Source organism: Nilaparvata lugens, chromosome 3 (genome assembly GCF_014356525.2).
Source record: "Nilaparvata lugens isolate BPH chromosome 3, ASM1435652v1, whole genome shotgun sequence".
In the NCBI taxonomy this organism is placed as follows: domain Eukaryota; kingdom Metazoa; phylum Arthropoda; class Insecta; order Hemiptera; family Delphacidae; genus Nilaparvata; species Nilaparvata lugens.
The window spans coordinates 69,220,779-69,242,344 of record NC_052506.1 but is presented as its reverse complement, the minus strand read 5'-3'; the positions used below and the strand labels follow the sequence as shown (position 1 = coordinate 69,242,344).

Sequence of the window (21,566 nt, the reverse complement as noted above, 5' to 3'; positions counted from 1 at the left end):
TTTTGGTTTTGAAACTGATGGAAATTTTTCGGATGCGAATTTTGATTGGAATTTGACGAGTTTTGTTTTCCTTCAGATTTACTGAAAGTTTGATTCATTTGTGTTACATCAGTAGTAAATCCTAAATGTTTCAAATAAGCACTACTCTTATTGATAATAGCCTGTCTTGCATCACTGAGGTCTTTGATTCCTAGCGTTTGTAGGTGAGCTCCAAGCTGGTGGTTGATTCCTTCGACTAAAATCATTACAATTTGTTTATCCAACTGAGATGAGATAGTTTCAAGAATTGGACCAGTTAGTCCATCGAGTTTGTGTCTTGAGATAATCACGGTTCTTTTTTGTTGCAGTCTATTTATGAATTGAATAGGGTGTTCTTTTTGGTGTGATTTCATAGCAAGCAGTTCCATAGTTAATTGTTCTACTGTCCTATTATCGGCAAAGTTGTTTTTCAAAACATCAATCAAATTTGAGAGGTCATCTACTGTACTGTTGAGGATTACATCTTTAGCAGGTCCATGTAATTTGTTTTTACAATAGTGAAGGAGAATCCAATGATTGTCTGCTGCTTCCGCGATACGATTATTACAATAGTCATTTTTCAATTTTTCGACAACTTCGAGAAAGCTAAGTAGTTCTATTGGGTTTCCTGTATATTCAGGTATTATGTGTAGGTGATGTTTCGCAATTGGTCTTGAAATAAGGGGGTTATCCATTGTGCTTTCACTGTTATCTTCACTGTCACTGATTGTAGATGTAGAAGACGTGTTACCTTGAACTGTGGAGTTGGATACAGCTGCAGCCAGAGCCAGGTACGATCTTAACCTTGGCCGGTAATCGATAAGAAGTTTATGGTCTGGTCTGCTATCCTTCTTGCCTTTCTTCCCCAGGATGGTGGTTGTTGGTTGTTGGTGTTGATGAGTCACTCTTCCACTTGACGGTCTCGATGATGGTTCATATCAGTTGCGACCCCGACTTTCGAATTTTCCGCGATCACTTGTGATTGATAATTGATCAATATAAACTGGCGGTTAAATGAACAGCACAATTTTCACGAAAAACTCTTCAGGGTCCCTGTTCGGGCGCCAAACACGTTCACGTTCATTAAAACTCAGTTTTTAAAAAGAAATTTTATTTGCAAAAAATACATGTTAACACATCAAGTGGCTGAAGTAGACTAACTAAAATGAGCGCGCTGAGAGCGACACTAAGCGGTACTGACAAAAATAGTAGTCAGCACATCAATTGTTTAAGTTTACATAATTTATATATATATATATATATATATTATATATATATATATATAATTATACAGACAGTAAACTTCATCTCAGAATGGGAAAACAGCAAGGAACCAACTTTAATAGTCGCACTTTCGGTTGCATAATTTTACCTATCTTTTCCTCTCATCTATATCCTATCCAACTGTCCACCTTTTACCTCAAATATAAGTAGGCAAGCAATTCGATTCGCGACATGTTGGATTTGGGATTTGGTGAGTACATTTTCTGATTTTCTATGTCCTTTGTATGTGGTTTTCCTGAATGGATATATTATTCAACTCAAAGATTTGATTCGTTTTATACAGTCCACTTCAGAGCATTTGAAACTTGTAGTTTGAAATATTTAAATTTAAAGAACCAGTATTTACGTACCACAATTTTTTTTTCAAGACTCAGTAAGATATACTAATATCTAATATACTAATTATTAGGAAGTAAAGTAACACTTAACTCCAGTCAGTCTCAAAATATTCATTAACAGAGTATAAGCACTTAGAAATTAATAAATCTTTTAAAACCCGCTAAAATTGGATGAGTGGCAGATGCTTGAAATGGTTGAGAGTGTGATTGTACAATTTAACAGACATGTAAGAGACATTCTTCTGTGATTTGGTTTGGGTGTATTGCTTTTGCTGAACTCTTAGATTTTCGATATTTCTCTCATTGAAGTGATGAAAGTTACTGTTTGTGTAATACCTGTCTAAATTACTATGAGCATAAAATAAATAACATAGTGATGGTAGGGTCAATATTCTAAGGCTAACAAAAAGCGGCTTGCAGTGAGTACCTAAATGGCACATTGGAATGTATTGCAGATTAGAAATTAGTGATTTTCCATTCTCTTGATAGATAAATTCTTTCAAACCTTAATTTACTGTTCGTTTCAAATTTTTATGATGTTTTAAATTATTATTATTACATACTAGCAGGTAAGCCGTGCTCCTCAAGGGTCTAATTAAAAACTTGACAAACTGAAAATTTGACCTACTGAAATCTTGGAGAATTTGAATAGGGCCTATAACCATCCTTTGTAAATTAAGAATCTATATGCAAAATTTAAATTTCAGTAGTTCAGACGTCATAATGCGTCATTCGTGAATTTCCTATCCTCTACATGTATAAGCCGATTCTTTCCTTTATTATATATAGATTACATGCGTTTTCATTTATCCAAACAGAAAAATTACTTCATTGATTGAGGAGTGTTAGATGGAATTGGAGTAACAATATTCATAGCATATTCGTTTAAGAGGTATATATCGCGAGTTCAATTTACATCTCAAGCCGTCTCTCGCATCCCACATGTCATCTCACTCTCCCTCTGCCAAATTCCTCGCACGCATGTCACTCTTCACTTGCTTCATCCAAGTTTCAGGTGGTCTTCCCCTCTTCCTTCTTCCTGGTGGATTCCAATTCAATATCCTTTTGGGCCACCGTTCATCATCCATTCGTTGCATGTGTCCCATCCATACAAGGCGCCTTCTTTTGATCTCATCGACTGTTGAAATCTGCTTCCCGACTCTTTCCCTGATTTTCAAATTCCTGCCCCGATCCATCCGAGATACACAGCAACTTCTTCGAAGAAAATCCATTTCTGCTGCGTTTAGTCTCTGGCTGTCCCTTTTTGTCATTTCCCATGTTTTTGAGCCATATATCAGGATGCTCTGTACAATGGATTTGTAAACTCTAACTTTGGTACTGGTCTTAATGCTTTTGGACCAGAGCATAGAGTTTAGTCTCTGTGTAGCATGCCTAGCCTACCCAATTATATTGGTGATCTCTCTTGACCACCTTCACAGAGATCGTTTGCACCACCACCTGGAACTAGATATTTTGTCTTTTCATAGTTGATCTGCATACCATTTTCTTCATATGCCTCTACGAGCTTTCTGAACATATAGGTGACCATGCTCATCTCCGGCCATTATGACTTGGTCATCAGCAAATAACAGAGAGTAAAATAATGTGATCCTCATTTATTGGAATTCCCATATATCGGCATTTTCTTTTCCACTCAATCAATATGTGCTCCATGTACAATTTAAAAAGGGATGGTGATAGACAACAACCTTGACGAACGCCTTTATTTGTGACAAATGGTGCGGATATTTTATTGGATGTCATTAATAAATTCGTTTGGTCCTTATAAATTTCTTTTATTGCCCACATGTAATGCCTGTTGATGTTAGACTTGTCTAAAATTTCAAGGAGTCGTTGGATTGGTACTGCATCAAAAGCTTTCTGCAAGTCTATAAAAATTAAATGCGTTTCCAAATATTTATTCAATCGTCTTTTTTCAATCAACTGCTTCAATGAGAACATATTGTCTGTGCAAGAGCGTCCTGCAGTTAATCCACTTTATTCTTCACCAATTACAATTTCCCTTTCAATTCTCTTTCTCACTATTCGTCCATACAGTCTCCCTATCGTAGCCAACACTGTAATACCTGTATAATTATTACACTCATCTCTTGGTCCTTTTTTGTGTATGGGTGTCAAATAACCAGTCCTCCAATCTTCAGGTAATGTATCGTGCTTGAATAGACATCTGTTGAAGATGTAGGCGAGTATTTCATGAGTTCTAGAGGTTGCGTGTTTCAATAGCTCAACAGGGATACCTCCTGGACCTGGTGATTTTCCATACTTCATTTCATTGATTGATTTTTTTCACCTCTTCTGCAGTAATCTCTTGAATTGGATCATCAGCTTCTGGCTCCAAATCAGCTACAGCAAATATTGTGGTCTCTCTTCTTTTAAGATTTCAGAGAAGTATTCTTTCCATTTATCCATACTTATCATATTGATTGCAGAGCCTTTAGTATCTTTCCTCAGATTCTTGAGTATGCTCCATGCCTCCTTTGATCTTGTGCCTCCTATACACTGATCCAACTTCTCACAAACTCTTTCCTATTCTTCATTTTTTGCTCGCAGTATCATCATTTTTACTTCATAACGCTTCTGTTGGTATAATTTTCTGTCTTGTAGATTTTTTGATATCAGCCAGTTATTATAAAGCCTTTTCTTTTCTGTTACAATTTTATCTATTTCTTCCGTCCACCACATGTCACTTATCTTATTTATCCTTTTCCTGATCTCTCCTAGTGATTCAAAAGCTGCGTTGTGGATTGCCTCTTTCAATTTTATGTATTCTTCTTCTGCCGTTCCAATTGTGCAATTCGGTAATTTGGATGATAGTCGTAACTTGAATAAAAAAGTCGTGTTTTAAGTTCTCAGTCAAATATTTCCTCTGTGTTAAATCACCAGAGTCGTCTTTATTTTTCTCTTCTCTAACCTGCATGCACAATTTTTTGGGTCTTGGACGTTTGATCACCTCATTCCCTAATTTCATCACCCACACACAAGCAAAGCAAGCTTATCATCCCTTGAAATAAAACAATTATTGCAACTTTTTGTAGATGGGACTGATGAATATGTTTAATTATTGCTCAGTAATGTACATCAATTATCGCCCAACGTCAACTCTATGGTCAAGTAGTTTTTATTGAACCCTACAGATTGTATGCTATAATGCTATTAACGGAGTTATCAAATTGTCTTCTCAACGTGGAGAAATATATGAAAAATTAGCCTGAAAATGCTTCTTACCCAATTTTTAACAAAATGTGTACCTTTAAATAAATTGCCTACTTGTCAAATATTTTTCTGCTCAACCTAAGTTTCTCTTCATTTTTCAATAAAAATTTCTTTTTTAAAGTTGCAATATGTGTGATTTTGAACATTTTACTCATTGCAGACTAGTTTGAAATGTTTGATGCAAGCAAACCAGCATTCACTGTTCAATATTGACAATTTGGACAGCGCACTATCAGCTATTCAGTCCTGGGAGAACCTTGTCAATGACCCACAAACTGGAGAATCCATAATAAAGTGAGTAAAGTGTATCATTTTTTTATTGGTAATTTCAAAATATTTGGAAATCAGCACAAATGAGAAGTGAATGAAATAGTTGTTCTATCAAGAAGCTTATTCATAATATCCTTGTTCAGTGTACTACTCTTACATGTGAAATCATTTTTCTCCTTGCGGTGCACTCTATTAACCATTTTTATCTTACAATATGAATGATTGATCCCAAAATAATCTACAAATTTTCCATTTTCAGGTTCATGGAGAATGAAGTGGAACTTAGGTAAGCCTATTAATGTTTTCCAAACTCAATTAATCTATATTATGTAAACGGAGTATTTTGTAATTCACAAAATCATTATTATACTAAATTATTTCAAGATATACTCTCTTCATTAGTAATAGCAAGGTCGAAAAAGCTGAAAATTATCTTCACTAACGGAGTTTTATGTTGTTTTTTGAGCTCACTTATGTAACACTTTTCACCATTTCTGTTCTCTATTTAAAATGCAATGCTTAGGCCGGTTACAGAGCTCGACCGACCGTCACTGCTTACGTTAGTCGCGCTTGTCTTTTCCATAGATATTCCATGTATCCGTACAGAGCAGGACTAACGGCACACATGCGCACGGTCAGGACCATGCGTTTTATACAGCGTACGAAGACCATCGGTTGAGATCGTGCGCATCCGTTCCATCGGTCGACTGACGCGCTATTGAAACAAATAGAAGCTTTCAGATCTGTACTGATCAGTAGCCCGATCGCAAATCAAATCAAAATTGTTTATTGTCATTACAAAACAAATTGTATAACAAGGTCAGGTACATTTAAAATTTATAACATTCTTCATTCATCAATACATGAATAAGTATGGTAACGTTTTTTACACACTAACAATAATAATAGAAAAGAAATGAGTTTTTCTATATATTTCTCCAATCATTTCTAAATCTTATATTGGAAAAAACAAATATTATTAATATTATCTACATTTATTTGATCCGTAGCTTAAAGTGACTGCAAGTATTCCCAATACAAGCTCGAAATAAATCATCAAAATTTCTTATGGACATTCTGAGGTACCTAGTTAAAAAATGTATCTTCATCCCCAAACAATGATGTATATAATGGTACAAATTCCCTTTGAAATGCTCTTTGGGCGACCATCGGGTGAACTTGATATCTACGTCTTTTAATCTTCCGTTTACGAAACAATCTGTAAAGGCGTCCATTTTGTGAGTCAGAAAAACTGATGTATAGATGCGTATGGTCAGGATGGTGCATACGCACTGACGGTCGGTCGAGCTCTGTAACCGGATCTTATAGATTGATAGATACGTACTTGTTATCTATGCAAAAGATTAACATAGTTGAATTTCAATATTCAATCACTGTTTCATCCACTTTTTCCCGAATTGGAGCTAATATTTTCAATTTGAGCAAATTAAATGAAGATAGAGACAATACACTGCCTTATAGTGTATTGTAATAATAATTTTAAATATTTTACTAGGCCAGTCCGTGATGATTCAATTAATTTGTGATGCCGGGTTTCACCTAGTGCTTTCAAAATTTCGCTCTAGTTTTGGTAAAATATAGGTGTTGAATTTTGTAAACCTTGTGTCATCATCACAATGTGACATGTGTCTTGTTTACAGTGACTTGTTGGGAGCACACACAAGCTAATATCTGTTTCTCACCAGAACAATCGCCAAATATATGAATTGAACATTTTTAACTGTCATTACAGTGAATAGAATATAAGATATACCACGACACATTATGAAAGACACGTAATTTGCTTCGTAGGAACTCACTACCTAAGGTGGTAAGGTAGGTTAAATGAAATTATCTTGTATCTCAATTTGTTTGTAGAACTGTATTAATGTTTTCTTATTATTGACTGACACTTTTTCATTCTGATTATTCCAGTGATAGAGCGCACGATGAACTTGTACTGAGAGCTGCCAAATTTCCTCCTCAACTTTTGAAGCTGATGTGTGAAAGTGATGCATTTCTGTATCCCCTATTGTTACCGCCCTTTCCATTCTACATCTTTGAAATTCCAGGAGAGTTTATGCCTTCAGAACTGAAGTGAGTAGTCCGAACATGTGAACTGTAATTTCTTATTTTATTAATTTGTAAAATAGATATTCTCCATTCTAACAAAAAATTTAAGATGATGAAACAGTAATATCAATTTTACTTATAGACACGCAAATTATACCATGACTGGTAGAGAACAGGCTTACAAAACTCCTTTCCCGAATTTTCATAGATTATTCTAAAAATGATGTTTCTACTCTTATTTGAGTCAAATTTCCAGTAGTAAAATTTTCAATATTCACCTATAAAATTATAAATACTAATTTGATATTCAGTATAATTCGAATTATTATAGTTTTGGCATTGTGAGTTTTTTTAACCATCAAAACGAGAAATAAGCCAGGGAACTAAAATAGAAATATACGAGTAGAAATATTGAATAGAAATATTCAAGCCAGTCTCACTCTATGGAACAGAATGCCTCACAATGATAGAAAAACACAAGAATAGAATTACCTCCTCAGAGATACCTAAGGACGGTGGTTGAAAAAACCAAAAGAGGCAGATTCAGAAAGTGTGATCAGAGAAACATTAAAACGAACTGATTACCACTGTTCAACGAAAAACCTTGGGATGGTATGGCCCAAGAATGGTATATAGAAGGTTGCCTTGATCACATAAGACGCGTGGAAAACGCAGCCGGCTAGGGTGTGACGTCATGCTGCGACCTCTCGGCCCGGCTTAACATGCATTCAAACGTAAAATGCCCAATTTTGAGCCCGTATAGCAAATTAACATAGAAGTGAGTGACATCAAAATTTCATCAAAGCATTTTATCCTCTTTGAAACAATATCAAAACCAATTTTCAATAAAAATCCTATGAATGTTACTGGCGAGTCTAAAACAAATCGTTTGAACACACGATTCAATTTGATAATACAATTTCAAATACGTTTTTGTACTTTTTCTGCATCGTTTTAGTTCTTTCTTTTATTTAGATTCTATTCTCATTTAGAAATCATTTAAAAATTTCATCCTTATGAAGGTCTTTGGAAAGAACTAACAACTTCTTTAGGAATTTCAGAATATTAACATTATCTTATCAACAACTCCTGGAACAATGCGAACCCATCAACGGTTGCCTAGCACTAGCATTATCACAAAAATGAACAGTCTAGATAAGCCCTAAGAATGTATGAACATCATATAAACATTATAAAGATTTTTATTTATCCTAATTATGAACAAAAAATAGATAATCACGACTTTCAATGTCTTCAATGCTGTTATTTTATCAACAAATAAAGCGCATTACACTACCATACTGTAAGGTAGTTGAAACATTTTATGAAAATTAATGTTATGGTATTTAGAGTTATAAGTATTTGAGTTGTAATTGAGATCTATTCTTGTTTTACACAAGTGTTCTTTGCATTCATAAGTATACCATGGACACATTGAAATCAAAAATAAAATTATGCTGTGAATAATATGATATTTCCTTTGTAAATTTGTGTTCCATAAAAAGAATCAATAAAATATACTAATAATCGTCAATAATAATAATAATACTGCACTGAGTAGAAAAAAAACACAATAGAAGAGCAACGTGTTGGCACTATGCTTTCCAGTAGTCAATTGAAATAATTATCAACCAGTTCAACGATCTAAAAATAGCTTGTAACCATGGTGAACAGTTCCATATATTCGCTAAATTGATTCTAGGTATTTGTCAATAATAAAGTCCTAAACAAATAGTCATATACAAATGTTTGCAACTAGCATTCCGGGCGACGATACTATCAACTTTCACAAACGATTGTCAAATAAGAAACAACCATTTTCAAATATAATTGGAAGACCAGCATAAAATTATATTATTGTTCGCTTTATTTTGTCGTACTATTGTTCAAAATAAGTCCAAAACAAATAAGTTGCCAGCCTTATCACAAATATGAATCGGTTTTACCGATTGAATATAGTGAAAGATTCAAGGACTTTCTACACTTTTCGAAATGAATTAATGTTTTCAAAATAAATATTGATGTAAAGCTAGTTTCTTTCTGAATTGAATCGCATATTCAAATTTTTTATCAATACAGCAGTTTTTATGTGAGGAATTGATATTTGACGCGGTGTTTTGTATGTAATTCATATGGGAAGCCGGCGTTTGCCGGCCGAGAGGTCGGAATTTGACGTAGATGGCTCATGCCATCTCATGCGCGTAAATAAACGCGATCGAGGCAACCTGCTATACACTATCCTTAGGTATGGCCATGTAGCTCGGATGAGTGATGAACGAAAGGCAAGGCTGGTTATGGAGGCAAGACCGGAAGGAAAACGAGGCAGGGGACGACCACCACTGGAAAGCAATGCAATCAGTATGTAGAGAGTATAGCTGCTGGAAGAGGTAAGACAATGAATGAAGTTAAGAGAATGGCACAGTATCGTATTAAGTTTAGAGAATGGTTGAAGGAATTCGACGCTCAACGGCAAAAGGGTATGAAAAAGAAGAGTTTTTTTAGTAGCAAATGTTCAAAAGAATTCCAATTCTATAATTTAACTATTCCTAATTATTTTGTTTTTTGTAGCCTGTTGATCTTGGGATATGATCAGTTTCTTCCGTACGTGAAGCATCAACGAAAGTGGACTGCTAGGACCTCTCTAATTTTCCTCGTGGCAGAGCTACTATCCAGACTGCTTCTCCCAGCACATTCTCCTTCGACAATAGTCAAGTATATTGTCTCACAGCGAAAGTCCAAGAAAAATAATGCTATCAAGGTAATTTCCATTCACATCAACGTCAACTTTGGTTATCTAGAGAATTTGAATTGCTTCGTAGATGGAGCACATTTTAAGTTGAGTAGCCTAATAAAATTATTTGCAACTATCAATAGCTTATGACTTCACTGACGCCGCTATGTCGTCATGACACAATCAACTTATGTCATCCATAAAACTTAAGGCTGTTCGCTACACTTTTTTCATTATTTGAATTTGTTAATCTTTTTCAATACAATTGTTAAGACCATTATAAGAGTGAGAACAAGTTAGTGGCAACTGACATTTTTAAGTGGTCTAATAAGCGAGTTATGGGTTGTTGAAGTGCTAAACTCTATTTTCTTTCCAGATCATAAACGGTTTCCAATTTTCCATTGGAGTTTTTTTAAATATATTCAGAATATCATTGGCTTTGTTCAATTTATGCCAAAATAAACATATTATCGAATTTACAAAAAATGTTACTTTTTTATTTACGAATGATATGGGGAATAAAATGTTTTAGTTTGGAAAGATACATTTTTTGAATTTTTAAGAGAAGTTCTGTTGAAATAGTCGAAACCGTTTATGATCTGGAAAGAAAACGGAATCTGGAAAATTAGCACTTCAACAGCTCATAACTCGCTCATTAGACCACTTAAAAATTTTAGTTGCCACTTGTTCTCACTCTTATAATGATCTTAACAATTGTATAGAAAAAGATTAACAAATTCAAATAATGAAAAAAATTGTACCGAACAGCCTTAAGAATGTATTATATTATTGAAAAAACCTGATTGACTAAAATTGTTAAAAATGACTGAAATGTTATTTGTGACAAATATGTACTGTACGCAGTTCCGTCCACTGAAATACCTACAATAGTAACAATCCTAATTGAGATCAATGATGTCTTCAATAAAAAAGTGTTATTTTCTTCAGTTATTTTTTATCAACTTCTACCAAAATTGTATTCTTGAGTATTTTGTCTGAAATGGGATATTGTTTGGTACTTTACACCTGCTTGGTTATATAATTAAATATTGAACTTCAATAATTAATGAATTAATCATAATAAATAAAACCAATCTAATTATTATTAAACGAAAATAAAGTATTTCTATTTCCATCTGTAAAACCAATCTAAAATTATTTTTAATTTTTCCACAGGAATATTTCAAGACAAGCGCTGTCAAATCATTCTGCCATCACATAGTTCCAATCAACGGGAAACTGAAGCTCAAAAATAATATCAAGGAATTATTGCCTCACGTATTCATAGAGTTCTTGAAATCAGAAATTGAACAGCAAAAATTATAATAATACTGTTGACAGTAATTTGATGTGACCCAGAACTTTTAATAGCTTGAATCCTACAAAAATCATACATTTATAATGAATCAGCTACCTAGCTGATTTATGATCAAGATCAAATTGAAGGCTGCTGTTTGATGGATTAATATATGTTTTCCGTTGATTCAAGTGGATTAATCAAATCTACCAAGTCACGATTACTGAACAAAATGGAGTTAATGAAAATATTTTTTTTAATCTTTGGAGCATGAACAATACATCTCATCAGTGAGAAGCCTTCCTGGTGAGTAATTCTCATTCAATTCTCTCTAAACTATCGTTCTGAAAAATTGGGTGTAATAGCTATGATAAGGGTAATCATAAATTGTTTTCAACAATTTATTGAAATCGAAGCCCAACCACCCATACTGAACTATCTAATCTCTTCGAATAATTGAGTTATAATTGGGGAATTTCACATTTCAGGTAACTCATTTTTAGTGTAGCTTGAAAATTGTTTATTAAATTAATTTTGAAACCAGCGAACGTCTCTGTTCCTGACTAAACCAATAGTCAGATAGAGAAGTCAGATAGAGTGATTGCTGCTAGTCCCAGAGCTATTATTGTTAAGATTGAGTCTTATGATTAGGCAGAGATTAAACCTTCCCATTGGTTTGGTTGTGGTTGTCGGAAACTTGGTTGGGTGAATTTAGATTATTGATTGACTGGACACGATCACACTAAATTTAGTGGCAAATACTGCTCATTGAAAGCAATTTGAAATTCATTTCTTGATAGTTCCATGATTGAGCTGTTTGACTGACGATGGTCGAGATTGATAGTGCTGTTTTCAAAATCAAATTGAAGCTCAAGTGGCTTAGTCAGAAAAAGTCCATTTCCCTGATTGATTTTGTACGAATTGAATCATTTATTAATGGCTTCTGCGCACAAGAAACCAACCTCAACCTGTTTTTGATTTCTTAATTTTGAATTAATACAAACTCCCTTCTACATTTCGTTGCAATCCTCGAAAATGGTAAAAGATCAATTAAATTCTACAGGTCAGAAAGTAGGGAATAGAACTTTGTTTTTAAACCGGTTAAAAAGATTGAAATGTATGGATCATCCCAATTTGAAAAAGACAAACGTTCTTGGAAATTTGGAGTGTGATCATTTATCTCTGTGGACATCATATCGAATGCTACTTTGTCTAAATGCAATTGGAGTCGCCCAGTTCCAGTTTCATAAGGGAAGATTATTTGTTGAACATTCGTTATGTTCTCAAGTTTACGTTAGTTTCTTTTTCAGTCTTTTTTTCTCCATCAAAACTTATTTCGTTTTCACTGAAACTAAACATTTACATCTCCTAACTTTAGTTCCATTGTGGGTATCTTGCGCAATTGTAGCTTCGAACCTGATTTTTTCAACACGTGACTCAAGAAATTTGTGCCTCATAGCAGGAAAGGTTTCGCAAATAAACGAAATAATGTGCAAAAAGCATTCTGAAGATCATATCACGAAAGGATCAATCTTTATCATTGTGGAGTGTGTTGTACTGGAATGTGCGCTTTTCTATTATAGGTTACCCGACTTCTTGAAAACAGCATTTTTGTTTATGATTAACTGTCACGTAGCATTCATAATGATACAACATTATGAAATTAATCTAAAACTGAGAAAGGCATTCAAAGAAGTAAATGAAAACTTGAGAAAAGTAGCAGACAGATACGAAAATGAAATATTCACTGCGTCGCCCTATCTGCCTTTTGTAGAGACTGTTGGTCAAGTAGGTTAGTAACTTTTTTATTTATCTCAAATGCTATAACATTTTCAATCATATACAAATGTAAGTGAAATTACTTGTTGTTTATAAGACCTAATACCCAAAAACACATTGTCACATTTATTGAAAAATTGAAAAAATTATCTATTAATGGAATCATTAATATTCCATTTTTGAAAATAGGTAGCTTGCAAATTGTTGATTGTAGTTCAATAGCTTATTATCTTATCAGGGTATTCTTGATATGGGCTTTCTTTATAAGGAGTTTATAAAACGTTATAACACTCGCATGTATTTTTGTATGAGGGCTCTACTATGTAAGCTTCAGACACTTCTTACTAAAACCCTGTTTTCCAGCGAATTTCTGTTCGGCTTGGATGAAAGAAAATACCATTGGTTCATGTGAGTGTTCTCATATTGCATGCAGTCTGTCAATATGTGAACACTCCCATAAGAGTCAACTGTATTCTCTTTCTGATCAGTAAGGCAGAAACTCATTGAAAAGCAGGTCTAAAAATCATATTACATTATATAATATCATGTTGAGCGCACAGTAAGCCTAGTTTCTCCCTCCGTTCGTTTCCTTGACAAAAAATTTTGTCCTCTCCGTAATTGTTTATGATACGTGCCTGCTATCAATCTTTCCCTGCTATCATCCAAGATTGAATGTTACGAATATAATGCGAGAATATAAAAGAGCAGTAGTCTTTTACTACTAGATCTTTTCCATTGATCTCAATGTAGCTATTCATCCTCCATCTAGAAAGTAATACATTGTTGTTTTTTTTTAGAAAGGAGTGATCACCTGACTATTCCTGTGTTGGTGGACCTGCACTGGACTCTGTGCAAGACGGTTGGCAAGCTGGGCGAATGTTTTGGAACGAAAATGTTGTTGGTGATGGTGCACTTTTGCTTTAGATTCATCAATACCCCTTTCACCTTGATCACGTTCTGGATGAATGCTAGAGATAGAGGCAAGGTAGACATCGTGGTCGTGGCTAGCAAAGCCATAGAAGTTCTCATGTATGTCTTTGAAATACTATTTCTCATAATGCCGTGCGTGCAAACAGCAAGTGAGGTGAGTACAACCATTCACGTCATACATCTTTCAATCTTTCATTTGTACTAGACTTACTAGACAATACTATGAATAGTAGCCTACATTGAACACTGGTATTTTTCTTGATATGATCCAGAATTTAAAGCTGTGTACAGACTTGAGCGCCACAAACAAGCGCATTTCACTTTTCAACAGCTGATTATATCGGTATCTGTGCAGAAACTAGAAGGTACATGTATAATAAGCGTAGCATCAGCTGATGAAAAGTGGAATGCGCGTGTTCGTGACGCTCAAGTCTGTTTGCATATTTATTTGCTAGACTATATATTTTTAAGGTTCTAAGCGTCATTGATGAACAACGTTACAAACAGCCTGAGTGTCGCGATGTCTTTGCAGGCTGGAACGATCCAAAACAGTGTATTCTTGTGGGTCTATTCACAATCACTCCATTTTTTGTGACTCCAGTATTAGGGGATACACAACGTGAATACAGTTAGGTTATTTATTTATGAAAAACATGGAAGCATACAGGATTTTACCCAAAAATTGATTCCATAACAACACAATTACAATAGTTCATTATACATAGTAAGAGTATATAAAAAAGAATATTGAAAAATTACAATGAAAGAAGAGGAAAAAAAGAAACGAACAAATAGAAAAAACAAAATAACAGAATCATACCCTCGAGGACTAGTGCAAAAGTGGATTCAACAAACATACAACATCAACTCAACAGACAAGAGACACATTAAAACACTCGACAGTCACACTCGCAGAAGTCGCCTACAATCCCTACGGAAGCTGTAACCGAATGACAAGTCAAGATGATCCGAGAAGCAATTGAAAATGAATGATGATCTATACATGGGAGAGTTCTAATGATTTAAAGTGTTGCAATAAGGTATAAATAATTTAAAACTGGAACGGCGAGGCACTGCAGAAATGCAGTGCTCATTTAACTGGGAAAGTTAATGTACACATTGTTCAAAAGTTCAATGTACACATTTAACTGGGAAAGCAAAAACATTGAGCTTATTCTGCCATTGAATACATTAAAAACGAACAAAAGCATACTAAAATCACGTCTCAATTTTAATGATTCCAAACCGAACATCGTTCTGAGTTGTTTTGTGGGAAAGAATAAGGGACATGTATTGTTGAACTTCTTAAAATATAAATATCTAAGGAATCTGTTTTGAACACACTCCAAAGGATGTATCAGTGAATTCTGGTATGGGTTCCAAACCACACAACCATACTCCAGAACACTACGAATAAGTGTCCTGAACAGATAGCACAGAGTCCGTATGCTGTTGAAATGTGAGCATGTTCTGATGATGAAACGAAGCTACTGATATGCCTTATTCACAACCCTTTCAACATGCAGAGAGAAATTGAGCTTGTCATCGAAAACAACTCCCAAGTATTTGAAATTATCTACTTCTTTAATAATTATATCATTAATATGATACGGATTGTTGTTCAATGTAATGTTCCTCTGACGGGTGATCTTCATGACATTGCACTTTCCCACATTCACATCCAATCCATTAGCCACGCACCACCCACACAGACCATCCACATCACTCTGCTAGAGCTCACAATCAACAACATCACTTATTCTTCTGAAAAGCTTCACATCATCGGCATATAATAGAACATTAGAGTGGTTTATGACATTAGGCAAATCATTAATGAATAACAGAAAAAGCAATGGTCTCAAGTTCGATCCCTGAGGAACCCCAGAAGTATTCACAAAACAGTGTGACCGGTAATTCAGCATTTGTACATACTGCCTTCTCCCAACAAGGTAAGTCTCGAAAAAGGAGAGTAGACATGCTAAAACCAAATAGGGATAGTTTTTTCAACAATATGGAATGATTCACGGAGTCGAATGCCTTTGACAGGTCAGTGTAAACGACATCAACCCTACCACCAACATCTAACATCGACGAGACTCTGAGTAAATTCAACCAAGTTGGTGGTGGTTGATCTATCTTGAACAAATCCATGCTGAAAGTCACTTATTCTATTCTGAACAGGACTAAATATGTAATTGTAGAGAATTATTTCAAATACTTTGGCAAAACCGTTCAATATACAAATAGGACGATAATTATTGACAAGATTTCTATTACCAGACTTGAATATTGGAACAATTCTAGATGCCTTCCATTTATCAGGGAAAATATTAGATTCAAGGGAGAGGTCAAAAAGGAATTTCAAAGGTTCAGCAAGTATGTTAGAGCAGCCCTTCATAATGAATGCTGGCACCCCATCAGGGCCCCCAGATCCCGATGGACTCATTTTATTTATTGCATTTAGTACATTTTCAAGACTAACAGAGGGGTAATGCAAATTATCAGTAGCTGTATCATCAATTTCAATGCCTGCAGAATCAGCATCTCTGTAAACTGATGAAAAGAAATCAGCAAATCCATTGGGTATATTCATTCCTGTATATGTGGCATCCCCCCATTTCATTACCTTTTCAGAGAAACAGGTTGTCCTTTTGGAATTCACAACTTTCCAGAAACCTTTTATGTTTCCATCAATTTGCAATTGGCATCTATTGATATAGTCACTAAATGCATTCGAGATTATCAACTTACAACTTACTTTTTATGTGAACAAACACATTCAAAACAGGAAAGATTAGGGGATTCTACTACATTCACGATTGTTACATCGCTTCACGTGCATTGCGAATTTCGCATTCACAAAGAGTTGGAATGATAAATGTTTGGTGTAGCGCGATGAATTTTCATCCGATTTGAATTCCATCGAGCCTTTCAGTCTACCAAAATAACGAGCAGTTTCACCATTTATGTCGTTCCAATAGCATGCTACCGTACCTTTTGGCTTGTTGGAATGCTCGTCAGTGGCCGGCTCAGAGAAGTTTTAAATACATGGTTTAATAATAAACAATGTATTTAAAACTATAAAATTTATAGTTTTAATGTTTATTTTGGACTACCTTATTATTTTATCTGACAATTTTAATACATTAGTGTCATTTTCATTGTAAATGAAATAAATAAAAATTGAGAACATGTCAACTATAGTTTACAAAATTTAATTGGTCTTATTGTCCAGAGTTACAAATTTACTAAATGAAATTGTCCTAAATCTAGGTCAATTATCGCAATCAAGAGCAATACTATTACAGTATGCTGTTTCTCTATACCCGATTTATCAACTGAAAACTAAGAAAAAAATTGTTATGGTAACACAAGGAACTATTTTGGTTGTGGTTCCTTAAAATAAATGTATGCAGGCTAATTTCCTTTTTCGGCACGGCAACAAGCTGCGGCCGTCAAGATTCCCAAACTCAATTACTTTGATTTTTGAAAGGTTATAGTAACTCAAATTATCAAGTATGCAAGCACAAACCTTGCATCAAGGCAGATCTGTAGAATTCAATCTTTATCAAAATTAGGATATTGCATCCAAAACTGATAAATTTGTATTTTGACAAATTGAATTGAATGGTATCCTATATTATCAAAACCTCTCAGTGAAGTCTAATCAATTGTCAAAAGTCTAATAAAAAATTAAGAGAAAGGAACTTACAGATTCAAGAAAATGGATTTGAACTATTTAATGTTGTTTTCCGTAAATAACACAATTTTATGCTCTGAAATGGCATCTTAGTACAAGTATTTCTAAGTAGTAAAAATGATTTATGTTCAAGTTAAATAAACTTCATTCAAGTTTATTTGTAAAACTTTCACTCTCTGGTGATCACCCTTCAATTTATTGACATCTATCAGGACCTCCTAAAAACTAATATTTAGGAGGTCCTGTATCTATGAATAGTAATGAAAATTTTTCTTTTGCTTCATAATTCATTATTTTTCAGGCAAAAAGAACATCGCATGTGATCTGTCCATTACTCAACAAATACTTACCTACAAATGTCAGACGACAGGTCTGTATTGATGATTTCAGGTTTTATTTTATTTTATAAAATCTTATTATTTATTGTCAATATTTTGATTTTCCACAGAATCACTCGCTCAATTTTTAATATCCACAGACGTCGAAAGTCTCAGCTGTTTCAGCCAAGGATGAATTATCCTTTTAATGTCGTTCAGCGAGTTTTCCCAAGGATGAGACCTAGTGCAATCGAATTTTTATATCATAAACCTACTATGTTCCGAATTTCGTGAAAATCGTTAGAGCCGTTTTCAAGATCCGTTAAACATAAATAGCCAGATAACCAGATATAAAAATATGAACAAATATACAGAAATTGCTCGCTTAATATAATAGGATATCTGGTTATTTATGTTCAACGGATCTCGAGAACGGCTCTAACGATTTTCACGAAATTTGGAACATAGTAGGTTTATGATATAAAAATTCGATTGCACTAGGTCTCATCCTTAGGAAAACTCGCTGAACAACAATAAAAGGATAATTCATCCTTGACTGAAACAGCTGAGACTTTCGTCGTCTGTGGATATTAAAAAGTGAGCGAGTGATTCTGTGGAAAATCAAAATATCGCATCCCCAAAATTCATAAGCTGACGTATAACCAGCTATAAAATATAAACACGATCATTTTAGAGAATCTCGGTTCCCGGTATTGAAAATATAAAAATACAGCTGATAAAAACCAGATATACAGGGTGTTTCATAATTATGGTAAAATAAGGCAAAAATAAGAAAAAAGTTCATATAAACATATATCCATAACCGCTTCATTAGCGAGCTATACAGAGTGAAAGATTTCGCCCGGAATTCAGTTCCTCTGGTGAAATACACCGATGCTGAATTGTTTGGCGACTAGTTTTTGAGAAAATTATGCTGGATTCATATGGAAAAATATCTGAAAAATTGAATAAAACTAGTCTGGAAGCTGTAGTGTGAGTAGTTTTTGAGAAAAAAGTTGAAATATGAAAAAAATCTACGTAGAAAAACACAGACTTCTACGTTTGATGCCCAATAACTTTTTTTAATGACCAGTAAACAATTTTTTTTTGAAATAAAAATTGTAGAGAATTTAATTCTGAAAAGAATGATGTAAGCTGTGTAAACTAAATTTAAATAAAAGTTGAATAAAATGTATTCTAATGTAGTACATTACACCACAAAAATTTGCTGTTTTATGAGGAGAGAACTAATAATATGAATCCAGCATAATTTTCTCAAAAACTAGTCGCCAAACAATTCAGCATCGGTGTATTTCACCAGAGGAACTGAATTCCGGGCGAAATCTTTCACTCTGTATAGCTCGCTAATGAAGCGGTTATGGATATATGTTTATATGAACTTTTTTTCTTATTTTTACCTCTACTATCACGTATTAAATTATTTTACCATAATTATGAATCACCCTGTACAGATATTGCTCGCTTAATATAATAGGATTGTTTGTTGAGCCCAGCAAATAACCAAGTCATTGAATAATATGAGAATGATTTTTAATTTAATATTGTGTTTTGTCCTTTGTCTTGTTCATTAATTCATTCTAAATTTAACATTCAATTTTTAGGAATAACAGAAATTTTACGTTCTGATTTCCAATCATTTGAATATTCATGGGATTCAGTTCTCTTTCAATCATGCGTGACCTTCCCAGATCTTATATAACCTATTATTAAATAGAGCTTGTTAAAAGTTCTTACTTGTTATTATCAAAAACGCCATTTTAGAAAAAAATATTCACCTCTGCTCTATTTATTGAAGTGGATGAATGTACTACTATAGATGGTTCAGTAACCAGAAAAGGTTGAAATTGCAGCGGCATAAGGACAAATTACCTTTTTCATGTGACCGAACCATCTAAATCAACAATTTGAAATCCCTAAATATTTCAAGAAATTTAGTACTTGCTAATTCCATTGGAATTCTATCCGTAATTTAGTTTATGTTTCAGAGGAGAAATGACACACATTGTGTGTCGTGAACTAACTAAGAAAAAATAATATACAATAATTAAAATCTTCATTTTGAAAAAACTGTTGGTTTATTAAATTAATTTGTAATTGATTAGAATTTCAATGAGCAAGTGTATAACTTAAGTCTAGATCTGTAAATACTTGGTCACACAAATGAATTATACATTTTTTTGAACCAAGTTAAAAAATTTTTTTTATTTAATTTCAGCTTGAGAAATCCATTCAACGCTTGAAATTGCACAATGCTGATTTCCATCCCATGGGACTTTTCAAATTCGACTTGTCAATTATTACATCGGTGAGTCCATCCACTTATTCATAGGCGTTATAAATATTTATTATTTCAAAATGTTAAACGACCTGGCAAGCCTAACTCGAGTAATTGTAAGTATAAAGCTGTGTTGAACGCAAGCCTCTGCGCTCTGCAGCAATACACTTTGTAAAAAACAAATTCATATGAAAAATTTAATTTTATAAAAAAAACTAATTTTCTGTGAGAGATATCAGAGTAATCTTCGATTTGCGGCCAGAAGGGCTACCGTTGGATGCATTCCTTTAAGTTGGCATCTTCCCTCTACTGTTGATGGCATTTAGATATGTTTCTGATGACAGTTAAGTATGTTTCTTATGGCAGTTAGATATGTTTCTAATGGCAGTTAGATATGTTTTTTATGGCAGTTATATTTAACACACAGTTTTACACAGCTTGAACACAACGCCCTAACTTTCACAGGCGTATTCAAGTCAAATAAAAAAATTATGTTTGTGGCGAATGTATGTCAAATTAAAAATAAGTTTTACTCTAAATTCTTTGCAATCATTCTACTGTATTGATATATTGGTAATCCTCACAGCATTTTCAATATTAATCCTAAGTAATGATCCTAGATGAATTGATCGCATTGATATTTTTTATGTTATTAATAATATTTAATTCATTAAATGTAATTGATATATTTTATCTTCTATGCCGCTTATTTCTCATCATTCAAGTAATGGAATAATTGATTAAATTATTCCTACGTTTTTTTTCAAAAACCATACTGTGTGAAAGGAGTTTCTGGGAGGGAATGTACTTTCCACTTTCCTTTCCGATGAATATCAAGTAATAGTTTTGATATTTGTTTTACAGATAGCTGGATTTGCTTCGACTTACCTCATCATCTTTGTACAACAAAAAGCTTCTGCGAAGATTTATGTGGACCTCAATCATAATAACACTCAAAACTATTCTCAAACTTGAAGCAACCATCTACAAAACAAATGTAATTTTCCATATGATGAGAATTTGAATTAACGAGTATGAACAATCTTGAATTGCTTTGCTATCTTAGAAATCTTAGAAGTGTAAGCTATATAAGCTTTTCAAATACTGTAGTCATTTTTATGAAAAATCATTGGTTTACTCTCAGTTTTGTAGGCTCAATCACCTTGTGATGTATAATAATAATAGTTACCATTCGAAAACAAATGTTATACTGCAGTACTGCACTATGTATTTATACTTTACTTATATTCAGTGTTATTAAATGTATATTCATTAAAATTGAGATGTTTTTTTTTATAA

At 33.7% G+C, this 21,566-nt stretch overlaps 1 protein-coding gene across 3 annotated transcripts; it reads left to right on the top strand.

Annotated features, from left to right (window-relative positions):
* The first annotated feature begins 4,948 nt into the window (after window positions 1-4,948).
* Window positions 4,949-21,545, top strand: LOC120348829 (putative gustatory receptor 28b). 3 transcript variants are annotated; one of them, XM_039424422.1, is made up of 8 exons: window positions 4,949-5,168; window positions 5,404-5,430; window positions 7,080-7,241; window positions 9,786-9,975; window positions 11,125-11,551; window positions 13,822-14,108; window positions 17,956-18,024; window positions 20,208-20,297. In XM_039424422.1, exons 1-5 carry the CDS (start codon window positions 5,053-5,055, stop codon window positions 11,272-11,274), a joined length of 645 nt encoding a protein of 214 aa, XP_039280356.1. In that variant the 5' UTR covers window positions 4,949-5,052; the 3' UTR covers window positions 11,275-11,551; window positions 13,822-14,108; window positions 17,956-18,024; window positions 20,208-20,297. The 3 variants fall into 3 exon arrangements, with proteins under 3 accessions (XP_039280356.1, XP_039280355.1, XP_039280357.1); XM_039424421.1 differs by lacking the exons at window positions 4,949-5,168; window positions 5,404-5,430; window positions 7,080-7,241; window positions 9,786-9,975 and adding exons at window positions 12,829-13,037; window positions 21,132-21,545 and having other exon boundaries at window positions 11,273-11,551; XM_039424423.1 differs by lacking the exons at window positions 4,949-5,168; window positions 5,404-5,430; window positions 7,080-7,241; window positions 9,786-9,975 and adding an exon at window positions 21,132-21,545 and having other exon boundaries at window positions 11,273-11,551.
* Window positions 21,546-21,566: the final 21 nt, after the last annotated feature.